At 42.2% G+C, this 12,745-nt stretch overlaps 1 protein-coding gene across 1 annotated transcript in view; it reads right to left on the minus strand.

Moving 5' to 3' along the window:
• The window catches only part of MMP2 (matrix metallopeptidase 2), a 181,736-nt gene that overhangs the window by 91,655 nt on the left and 77,336 nt on the right, over positions 1-12,745 (minus strand). Inside the window, exon 6 of the mRNA XM_085636921.1 lies at positions 2,928-3,101. Within this exon, the coding sequence (XP_085493047.1) occupies positions 2,928-3,101 (174 nt within the window). The remainder of the gene's footprint in view (positions 1-2,927; positions 3,102-12,745) is intronic.

Consider the following 12,745-nt stretch of genomic DNA (forward strand, 5'->3'; position numbering starts at 1 on the left):
CACCCATGTGAGATTGTAAACCCATGGGTGCTGATGATCCTCAGTTGTTTAAGGACCATAACCCATATTTGCAGTCATAATTGCACACATTCCATTTGAAACAAATGCAATTCATGCAACTGATTCAAGGAGTCAGTAATGGACTAAGAAAAGTTGTAGAATAAATTCAGATCTGTGATATGTCTCAATGTCCAGAATTGCTAAAGCTGTCTTATAAATCTTTACCTTCTGTGATTTAATCATTCCCTATTTGGGAAGCACCACACAAATCTAATTCCTCACCCCACTCTTCTTAGAGTGTTGGCAATAGTTGGTTTGTAGTATCAGGTTTATATTAATGACTTTCTGGCACATGCATCAACAATGCCATTTGCGATTCCTTATTAGCGAAAAATAAGGATTCGCTAATAAGGAATAGCAAAAGGCTATGCATGTAGGAATCGCTATTCAAATAGCGATTCCTTAACTTTCCTTAATTGCGACTAGCAAATAGCGAGTAGCAATTAAGGAATGCCGTCCCAATCATTCCTATGGGCCTCCAGCCCCATAGGAATGAATTGGAGATTGCATGAGCAATTTGCGAGTACCAGTAGGTTCTCGCAAATTGCTCATGCAATTTCAAGGGTGCAAGGGTGTCAAAATGACACCCTATTGCACCCCTGAAATTGATATGTGCACATATGTTGCACACACACATGCTCTAAGGGCATGTGTGTGCGCAACATGAAACTTTGAAAAATGCACAAAAGTGCTTTTTTCAAAGTTTTTGCAAATTACCATGCAGTTCATCTTCATGGTAATTTGCTCCCCCTATTAGCGAAATCGCTAATTTTTTAACTTTGATGCATTGCATTTAAGGAATCTCACTTTGGGATTCCTTAAATGCAATCGCTATTTAAGGAATCGCTATTTAAGGAATCCCTATTTAAAGAATCGCTATTTAAGGATTCCTTAAATAGCGATTTTTGCTTTTGGGTTGATGGATTGGGTATTTTTAACTAGCTAACGGGAGTTATTAACGAATCGGTATTTTACCGACGGTTTTTTGGCTTGATGCATGAGGCTGATAATTGCCAGAACGCATTGTTTTTCAAAAACTGAGTTTTTGCCACTAACCTTTTTATTTGTTCTGCTTCTGCTCTGTAATGTTTTTCTTTGTGACCTGATAAGTTGATCTGCGTCTTCCGCTACAGCAGCTTTGCCTCCACAATGTTGGCCTTGTTAAGCCACGGCTCTCCGACCATCAGGCTAACCCTTCTTGTAGCTTGTCATGTGTAAGTAAGTAGCTCATGGATACGAATCCCAGGCTAGCATTGCATTGAGGGACTCTAGAACTGCCATACAAGGGAAGTCTTCTCTGGCACTATGTCGGTCATTTGTGGCATAGTGCTGCCCCACCCTGACAGAATGACCGGTCTGATTCATTGGTATGCTGATGATCAACCATGATGTTTTGTGATTTCTTGGACTAATGGTGTCCGCCTATTATTAAAGGGGCAATTTTTGACTTTTCGGCCCCTGTGGCCTAACTGTTGCAACCCCTGAAATAAGTGAGACATTTCATAGTATATTGGTGATCACTCCTTGCATAATGATATTAATCTTTTTTTTAAATGTTTATAGACCCAAAGGTATCAGAGCGCTTTACATGAGCACAAGTTGCGTTACAGACTGACACATTCATTTCATCCTTGAAATACTGTGGGTCTGCTAAACATTTTGTTATCTAACCCTGGCCTAATAGTATGCTGGCATAGTATGAGCATCTTTGGGCTAATAGAGGATGCACCTTTCATGGTGGTGACCACTTCAGTGTAATAGTGGCCAGTCTTGATGTTCTGTGCATTCTTGGCATTATTGTGCCGACCCAAGTGGGGACTGTCATGGCATAATGATAAATATAATTGACGTGTTGTAGGTATTCATGACGACTGGAGTTCACCCATGAATATTAGCGTGGCCCTGGCATAATGGTGGCAATCCTTTGCAAATGGTGTCTATTCCTTGAATGTGATGGCAATACATTGGAATGATTGAAAGAGCCTGTTCATATATGAAAGCGGTACACAAGATTACTTGATGATAATGACAAGCTAATCGTAGCGGACTAAACATGCATTTGCTAAAAATGAAAAATGCTATTTTGGGACACAATAGAGCTCCTTTTTAGACATGGACTTATTTTTGATTTTTTAGGAAATTGAGTTCCTGTTACCAAAGGAAAAAGCTTTTGTTAAATAGCAACACCTTTGTACTTTCAGAAATTGATTATTAGATGTTTGAAGATAATCTCATTGCATTTCCAAAATATGTTTAAAAGTGAGAGGTTAATTTAAATACCGCTGGTTTATGGAGATTTACCGAGGATGTTATTTCCTTGATGTCTCAAGGCCCTTTTTGTTATGGTTGTTGTTCAAAAACTCATGTACAAGTGTTTGATAATGATAAAACATATCATGACATGGTTTTGGGTAACCTCGTCTGATGTGATGGGGTAGCAACTTCCACTAACCCTGCAAGATGTGATTGTTATTGTAATTGAAAACACAAAATCACATCAGAATAAATTTGAGCTAATCTCGGTCTTGGGTTTGGGAGATAAGGTGTTGGTTATATTTAGGGCAATGTAACATTTTGTACCCCTTCAAAATCTTGTCTCCCCAGCTTTTTGAAACTGACATAATTTTATACGCAACTAAGGTTGTGCTCAAATCTTATGGTTATCAACCACAAGCAATGGTTAATAGAAAAGCATAAATCATTGTACATGTTTAGGCACACTGGTCAGCATGTAACCTACAAATTACTTAAATCCTAATACATATGCAAGTTAATAATGTACAATTTATAATATAGGGAAATGCATTAGTTGCAAACTTGCAAATATACAGGAATGCACTTGTACCACAGATTAATAGGTTTTGTACCTGTCTCGGGACAGAATCCATACTTTTTATCCTTGTCATAGTCCTCCGTGGTTGCACACCATCGATATCCATCACTCCTGCCCTCTGTTGTGCAGCTGTCGTAGGAAGTACCCAGGAACTTGAAGGGAAATTTACATGGCTCTCCATCTGCATTTCCTGAAAGTGTGAAAAGTGCTGCAAAAAAAGAACAAGAAGACATATTTTAAACACAGCATCACTGGAGAATCATCAACAGTAGTGAAAAGTGAAGTGCAATTGTAATACATCTCTTATACTACATGGGCGTCTGGTGTGCACCATGTTGGTAGTATGACTCACATTTATAAAAACTCAGTTACAGAGATAATATCACAAGGCACTGTGTACCCCATTTAGTAGTAAACTGTAATTCCTACTGGGAGACCTTATCCAGTAGAAGGATGTTTGATAAGGGTAGCTTATCAATCAATCACTCAATCATGCAAAAGTAACATATATTGTGCAAAAGATGCCATGAAATACAATCAATAATACACAAAAATAATCAAGACACAATGTTATGCAAAGGCAGGACAATCCAACATTTTGATAAGTAGGACCTAAAGCGTACATTTAGTAGTAACAGAGCAATATTAGCCACAATATTCAGGCAAAAGTCTTGTCTCTGCCTCTAAATTATAACTGAGCAAAAACAGGAAGTAAAGAGACTGAAGAACTTTGGCAGCAAAGTCACTATAAAACAACAAGTCAAGGATAGAGCAGAGGCCAATGTAAAATGAAGTGCAGCATGAGGCGTCTGAAAGCAGCAGTCATTTATGGAGCGTTTGTTAGTAATTGTATACATTTAGTATAAATGTGTCTTTTTTTACAAGAGGCCATGATATTATCAACATCATAAAGGAAGCGTTGGTTGACAAAACCTTGGAATGCAAGACAGTTTTCTCCCAGCTGTTCCTTTCTTTGCACTTGGAAAATCCCCTTCCTTTAGAAAACTTTTAGAAATGGGGAAATCTGCAGCAAGCCCTGGGTCTGTTCCTGTGGACCAGATGTACGAAGGTTTTTGTGACCGCAATTCGACCACAAACCGAACAGATGTTTGAAAGGGGCGTTTTAGGTAGTCCCTTCCAAATACTGATTCTCAGTGGGATGTATTAATGTTTTTTTAACCGAAATCCAGTAGGTGGTGGTAAGGTATTTATAAATGGGGTCCCAAGGGAACCCTTTGTAAATGATGGCAAAATAATTTTTCAAGAGAAGACAGTAGTTCCATGGACCCCTGCCCACTCTTAAAAATTGTTAGTAAATATTTTTTTTCACGCATCCTATGTTTCTTCAAGGAAAAGTGGCTGCCTTAAAGAAAAAAATTGCTTAAATTAAAAGCAATCTCTGACATGGTGGTCCGCTGACCCGTGATGACTGCGAATCATAGTGGGTCGCAATTTGTGTTCTATTTCATTAATATTCATGAGGTAGGTCATTTGTGACCCACAATGATTCTGTATTTTGCGTACCAAGCTATTAGTACATAGATTGGTTCACAAAATACCCCACTAGTCACTAAAATACTGATCACAAATTGCAACCGTTATTTTGCTCCTAGTGCTTCATACATCTGGCTCATAGTTCTTTTAAATATAATTAAGTGCCTAGTCACACAGAGCTCTTTGGATTAATCAACATATCTATTACTAAGCAGCACTGAAAGCCAGTGCAAAACCGTAAGAGGTTTGGAAACAGTATTAGTTTGTGTACACTGCCGCTATCCTAACCTTTTTTTTTGCCTGCTGCAGTCTCTAATTTTGAGAAACAGGTAGTACAGCAGGTACACATTACATACGTCTATGGAGACACTGTAAAACCAATGTGGTTTTATCATCATTGAGCCAAGCAGAGAATCTATCTAAGACAGCGATGCTGAAATCCTTCTTGGACTTTTAACAGAAGTGCACAATCCTATATCACATTAAGTTCCCAAGCCTTATTGTTTCTGGGAATGATGGTGGTACAGAACAATGCGCAGCAGTCAGAGAAGAGGAGTTGTACTGCTGCACTTCTTTCAGCATCCTCTGGCAACTGACAATTATATTTGTCCTTTGACTGATTTATTTATGTATGTATTTATTTATTTATTTTAAACTATCTTTGTTGGTATGTTAATGTTTTTCTTACAAAAGTTCCTCACGTTTTGTTTGGCTTTTGCAAAAATATAACTTATAAAAATATTTGCAACGTCCAGACTGTTCGAAGTTTTCCCTTTCTGCAGGGTTATCCTGAATTTTTGGGCCTTTTTTCTTAACCCGATTTTTGCTGGCTATAGAACTTTCTGATCTTTACCCCTATTGGTTAAGTGCTTGTAATCCTCGTAATAGCATGGTAAAATTGGTAAACTCTTGATTGGCATACTTAACTTACCTGTAAGTCCTTGGAAATATGGTACCAAGGTGTACTCAGTGAATTTTGAATGTCACAAGTAGGCTGTAGCACGCCACTGCGCCGTCCACTACAAGGGAAATGTAAACATGACTGCAAGCCTACCACCAGTAGTCTGGCTGTGCAAGTATTAACTGAAAACTCGACTTGTCAAAATAGCCCCTTTGACAGGCCTAAGTCTTCCTTTTAAATATTTATAAGTCACCCCTGAGTAAGCCTTACTTCCCATTAAGGCAAAGTGCAGGCTATTGAAAAGTTGAATATGTAATAGTAATGTTAAACATGTCCGTACAGTGATTAGCACCTCAAAAATATTTTCACTGTAGCAGGGGTGGCTATACCTTAGGAAAGCATTGGGATACAATTTGAAATTTAATAACACTCATCTCCGCCAAGGAAACAGCTACAAATTACATTTTGGGCCATTTTGAAATATTTATCACAAGTCCAATTCACTGATGAAGTCAGATTTTTAATAAATATTTTGGAAAGATGAATTTTAAAAAGCTACCTTTCTCCTGCCTGAACTTCCTCCTTTCGGCCAGTCAGTAATTAGCAGTTAATGTGAATGAGGTATCAACTTGCTCTCAGGACTGGGACAAAATGCCTTGGGTGTGGTGAGGGGTTGGGGTGCCCTTAAAAGGATGGCCTGTGGGCTTCGCCCGAAGGACTTGATTAACTTCAAAGAGGCCTACCTTGTTGCATGTAGATGTAGCTAACACCCCAGCATGCGCCCTTCTTTTGTCCATCCAGGGACACTTGCCTCTATCAGAGTGGGCCTCTTGTTGACATCACTGTGTCAGATCTGCTGGTTTGTCATGACAGGCCATCCAGTCAAGGGCACAACAATAACTTGGAACACTCAAGGCCTTACTCTCTGTCCTAAGAGCAAGCTCACACCTTATTCATTTATATTCATTTAAAAAAACAACAACATATTTTATTGATTTTCGTAATTAATAATCCAGCATGACTGCAAACCAAATGTTACAGAATACATATAGGTGTTTCATACTATGTTCAAAGAACAACCATTTCAACTGGCATATATCCGGTACATAGATGTAAACACTGCAGTGACTTGTATAAATCGCAGTAGCAGCATTTATGTCACTGGAATTTGAATTAAATCTGCATCAGTTTAACATATACCCCCCACCTCTCCGTAACATGTAACATAAACATTCCCACCCTCTCCCTCCCTCAGACTCACTCCTGTCTTCCCATGGGCCAAATGATTGTTAGTTTAGTCCCAGTTTCCATGTATTATCCATATAAATGTTATACAGCAGTACGAGTCTCTGGTTTGTTAGTGCCTGGGGGATCTGTTTTGTTGTCTACTTTTTGTAAACATCGGTAAATCTTTAAACCACTGCATCTTACTGTAGTGAATCTTCACAGGCTACAAAGAGTTCAAGCATTGTGTCCCATTCTAGTGCGATTGGGATCTTTCCTAGGCCCCTTGCTTCCTCCCGCCTTATTGCTATACTTTCGGCCCTTCCCCATCTGACTACTTCCCCACGCCAGGTAAGTATTGCACGGGGCAATGCGGATTTCCACCGCCTAGTGATTGAGCGATTTGCAAGTATCAGGACTAAGTTGGCAAATCGGGATTGCACTGTTTGTTTCTTGCATTTATGGCGCAGCCCTAGTAGACCGTATTCTGCCATGTCTCCCCCTGGTGTGGTTGTGGCAGTTCTCAGGACCTTCATCACATTTGCCCAGAAGGCGGCCAATTGAGGACAGGCCCATAACATATGAAGCAGATCTGCGGACTTTGCAAAGCATCGAGGGCATTGATCTTCTGCCCGCGGGTACATCTTTTTTAAACGACGCGGTGTGAGATAGGCCCTGTGTAATACCCTGCGTTGGATAAGTTGAAATTTAGCATTGCGGGATACTTTTTTGGGGTATGCCAATATAATGTCCCAATCTTTGTCAGTTATTTCTCTACCAATATCTGTGCTCCACTTTTCTCTGAGCACCTCCAGTGAGATGGACGCGTGGGATCAGATTCCCTTATAGAGCCATCAGGTTAAGTGCCGTTCATTCCCCATAAGATGTAGTGTGTGGACTAAATGTGTGTAGGGGCTCTCTACTATCTGCCGCCCAATGGCGTCATATATACCTGCTGATGCTTGCTTGTAGTATGTGAAAAGAGTTCGGTACCCCTTGTTCTCGGACAAAGTTCTCATGGTCTACCAACACACTGTCAGCGAGAAGCATTTCTACGGTGTTCACGCCTTCTTGTGTCCATCTGGAAATGCTTCTAGCTGTGATTACTCTTGTTAGTGTGGGGATCCCTAACAATGGAACGTTAGGGGCATAGGGGAGTAATCTATTAGTTTATTGTAATGCTTTTTTCCAATACGTGAGGGCTGTTTTCAGCAGATGGGGAGCCGCTGTTGGAGTCGTTCCTCCAGGCAGTAAAAGGGTATGAAGGGTCCCCTGTTCTAGTGTCTGTTGCGTCATCCCTATCTCATGGAGGTTATGATCTGCCGTCCAGTATGATAGCCATTGGAGTTGGCTCGCATAGCAGTATGCCTTAAAGTCCGGGACTCCTAAGCCTCCCTGGTCCGTACTCAGTTGAATTTTTGAAACACCCACTCTCCTGCGGCCCCCACCCCATATTAATTCTAATAGCAGCGTGTTGAAAGTCTTGAAGATGTTTGTTGGTACTACTATAGGCAGATTTGTAAATTAGTATAGCAGGCTTGGGAGCCTAACCATTTTTGAAATGGCAACTCATCCCGCCATCGAAAGCGGGAGTGAGGTCCAGAATATAATCAGATTTTTAAGTGACTTGGTTGCACGTAATAGATATCCCTCTATATATTTGTATACTGAGGTATTTGAAAGCAGTGGGTGCAACTGGGAATGTCCAGGGACCATAGTGGATCGGCTCCACCCATGCTGTGTCATTGAAATAACAGGCGTATGATTTGGACTCATTAATGGCAAGGCCTGAGAGATTTTGGAATAGCACAAATATACTTGGGATGGGGTCAAGATCACCCTGCAGGTTGATTGAATAAAGAATGATGTCATCTGCATATGATGAGAGAATATGGGTGATGTTTCCGATCTTGATACCCTTCTCTGGGGCCACAGAATGTAGTTTAATAGCTGAGGGTTCGAGTGCTAAAATGACCAAAAGTGGGGATGGCGGGCATTCCTGCCATGTGCCTCGTGCTACCGGGTAGGGCTGTGAAATATGGAATCCCGTGCAGGCTCTCGAGGTAGGTCTATAGTAAGCTAACCCAGCTCACAAACTCCCTCGAGATCCCAAACTTCGAAAGGGCGGTTAGCACATATTTCCAGCTTAATGTGTCGAAATCTTGTTTCATGTCTAGGAAAATGCAACTAGCCCCAACGTTATCCGCCATTGTGGAAGTCAATACATGATAAAGTCACCTTATAATGAGGGAGGTGCTACGGCCAGGCATAAAACCGCATTGATCTATGTGTATTAGTTTTGGCAGGTGTTAAAGTAGTCTGCGGGACAGAATTGTATTTAATATTTTATATTCGGTGTTAAGCAAAGAGAGCGGTCGGAATACGGACATGTGCCCTGGGTTCCTGCCTGGTTTTGGGAGGGATGTGACCACTGCCTGTCGTGTGGTGGGAGACCCTGTATCTAGGGCTTCCCGGTATAGGCTCTCTAACTGTGGGACCATTGTTCACGAGAACGTCTCATAAAACTCCACCGGAAGGCCGTCCAACCCCGGGGTTTTTAATCCTTGGGAGTTAATCGCTTCTTTCATTTCAGACTTTAAGATGGGTTCTGCCAACTCTTTTTGGTGTTCTTCTAACAATTGGGGGAATACAAGACCATATAGGAACGCTTCCACTGCATCTTGCTCGGGTTCGCTAAGTGATGCATACAATGTTTCGTAATACTGAGTGCAGTATTTATGTCCGGTTGCATGTGTACTGTGGTTCCATCTAACGTGTTGATCTCTTGTATAGTGGCAGAGAATGGAGCATCTTTCAAGATCCTGACCAGAAGAGAGACAGACTTAGCTGCCTCAGCATGTTGTTTTTTGTGTATCTATATGGTGATCTATAACCCGTAATCGCTCCAAGAGTTCCACATTTGTGATGCGGGCCTCCTGAAGATCCGCTCCCTTTGAGGTGTCAGTGATTGCTATCTGCTCCGGCCTGCCAAGTCTGTTTTCTATTTCTTTTAGCTCCTTATTAATCGTTTGTACGGTTCCTACTATTGTGCTGATGGCTACCCGTCTAATAACTGCCTTAAATGCTTCCCTTTCTACTTGTCATGATGTTGTAGTATCTGCATTTTCTGAGGAATAATTGGAGATGATTGTGGCTAGAGTGTCATGCAATACAGGGTCTTCTAGTGTTTGAAGTTGAAGTGTCCAAGTTGGTATTGGAGAAGAAATGTTCCCCCAAGAGAAAGTTACCTTGAATGGGTTATGGTCCGACAGTGTTTTCCCAAGTTATGTGGTTTGGGCAATTTGTGCCACCTGGGATAAAGAGAAAAATCTCCTGTTTATTTGTGTATGTAGCATATGTGAGGGAGAATAAAATGAATATTCTCCGCCGCTCGGACTTTTAATGCGCCAGGCATCAGTTAGTGCCCATCCCTTCACCCACTCGTGTAGGAAGGTCGCTTGTTTCTTGGCGCCTGCTCCCTGCAATGGGGGTTGAGAGCGGTCGTGGCACTCTTCTCTTATTCTGGGGCCGTTGATGCCAGGGTCCGGGGCTTGGTCGTTCGTGTCCAGTCTGCCCACCTGGTTTCTGTAATGGGGAGGCCCAGGGCCCCATGTGCACTCCACATTTGCCGTGCTCCTCCTCGCCCCTAGATGGTGGGGGTTCAGGCACCGAGTTTGGTATATTTCCGCATGCGTCCGCGCCACTGTACGTTGTGGCAGACACCCACTGTTCGGGGTGGCCGTCGGTCACGATCCCGCTCGGGGTAAAGCTCAGGGGGGACCCAGAGGAAGCATCCTCTCCTGGCACTGCTCTGGCAGGCCGGTCTCGAGGAACTCTTTTCCGTTGCCACAGGTAGGGGTCTCAGTCCCACTGCAGGTGACTAGTTCCTCAACACAGCCGATCCTGTACGTTCCGGCAGCAGCACGGATCTGGTGAGTGGCGAGTAGTCTGGCAGGCATTCTGTTTTCAGGACAGCTTTTTATATATACAGTTGAGGGCCTCTGCTCGATGTGCTCGTAGTAGGTCCCTTCGGCTCACGGTAGCCCACACACCCACAGCGAGTGCTGGGTCGATGATGTTGTCTCGTCCACCTCTGTTCTGTGCCCTGGACACCAATTTTTTGTTGTTTCTTGTGTGGGCCTGGGCTTCAGGAGTCTGTCTGTCAGGTTGTGACTCTGGATGGCCCCGCAAATACTCAGTTTCTTTCAGGATGCAAGGCCCGGCCCGGAGCTCAGCTAAAGCACGTCCGCCGTGATTGGCGGTTAGCCATGCCCCCCCAGCTCACACTTTATTCATACCTATAGAAATGCTAATTGCTGGCTGGCAGAAGAGGGAGAACAAAATGCTGATTTAGCTTCCAGGGACTTCAGGCAGGGCAAATTTAACATTAAATGTCTGCTTTCCAAAATATTTACTAAAAGTCTGACTTGACCAGTGAATAGAGCTTGCAATAAATATTTCAAAAAGTCAACAAATTCAATCTTTGGGTGTTTCCCGGACACAGAAAACCTTTATTAAACTTAATGTTGCACCCACTGCTTTCCAATGAAATAACCAACCCTGCTACTGTGAAAACAGCTAATACGGTAAGCACACATTTAACATTAAACTTTTACATGTCCTACTTTAAAATATCTTGTGCCCTAACTTATAGTCCACAAGACATACTTATGAATATTTAAAAGGAAGGTTTAGGCCTGTCTAAATGGATTATTTTGGCAGGTTGAATGTGCAGTTAAAATCCGCACAGCCAGGCTACTGGTGGCAGGCCTGGTCATGTTTGTATTGTCACTGTAGTGGATGCTGCGGCACACATGTGACATTTAAATTGCAGGCCCTCGGTACACCTTGGTACCATAAAGTTGGGGCTTAAAGGTAAGTTAAATATGCCAATATATTCCATAAAACCCATCTGATTAAATTGTTTGCTGCGTGTTGGACATAAAATAAACAAAATGTGCAAACATAATCTGGGCTGTAAATTGTCCCGTCTCCGACAGACATCTTCCGTTTTGCATTTTCTGATCCTTTCTTGTCCAGATTCCCCTTGGACTGTTTCCATATAGACTTCAGAAGATGAAAGATCCAACCACAAGCAATATTTCAACAACCGGATGTTATTTTTCAAGAATTTCAAAGACATTTCCATTGTGTTTGCACTATGGTCAGTGAATCATGTGCATGACGTAGCTTCCAAAAGCCCAGATGTTTAGATGTACTAATACTGTAGTATCTTCATTTGCAAACGCAGCTATTTAGATGATTATTGCAAAGATAACTCATGTTTTCCCAGAAATCTGATGAGCATCTGCTGGTCTTCTCCTGGTTCCTGATGTGAAATTGTAATTTACATGAAACAGATTACGGTTTTAAAATGAAAAAAATAAACCTTGAAGTTACAAGTTTATTCTCCTAGTAATAGTGATGATAATTACACTAATAACCATGATATCAAATGCATTGATTAAATTATAAGACTTCATTGGGCCAATCAACGTGCAGCTGTAACAAAATGTATTTACGCGTGTGCTTCCTCTTCGTGGAACATATTTTCAAAGGATCTCAGATGCCAGGAAAGCACTGGCCCTGTCCGAATAGAAAGGAAAACACTACTATTCTGTACTCACTTTAACACTTATGGGGTCATCACGATGTTGGGCGGATCACCTGGCAATCGGTCCAAACTCTGGATTACGAGACCGGCAGTCAGAGCACAGAGGTCAGGGGTAGGACTGCTGCCTCCGACAGGATCAAAGTCCGATTCCTAACCCTACAATAGGGGCCTTGCCTGCACAGGCACCGCCATAGGGATTAGGATATCCCTTTCCGACTGCGTTTTTAGGTGTCGCCTACGCAGCGCGCATGCGCTGCATAGGAGGATCTTTAGCCATTGTTCTACTCTTTTTTGATGCACATACTCGTGGCGGCATCCACCTTGCGGGAGTGTGCAGGGGCGCGCCACAAGCACGAGTATGTGCTTTGAAAAAGAGCAAACAGCTGCTGCTTTGCGCGTGTGTTCGGAAGCATTCCCAGGGCGTCTCTATTCTGTGCACTCCCCCAACCCCTCCCACTTGTTTAAAAATGCTGCCAAGGTCCATCTGCACACTAGATACCAATATAACATCCACGTCCCACAATTGCACCCGCACTTTAGCCATGCTGCCTATACGTTATCTTTTTTTATTTTATTTACTGTATGTTAGTGCCAAACATGATCCCGTAGGTTCATGAAA

This window comes from Triturus cristatus, chromosome 12 (assembly GCF_964204655.1).
Source record: "Triturus cristatus chromosome 12, aTriCri1.1, whole genome shotgun sequence".
NCBI classification, from domain to species: Eukaryota; Metazoa; Chordata; class Amphibia; order Caudata; family Salamandridae; genus Triturus; species Triturus cristatus.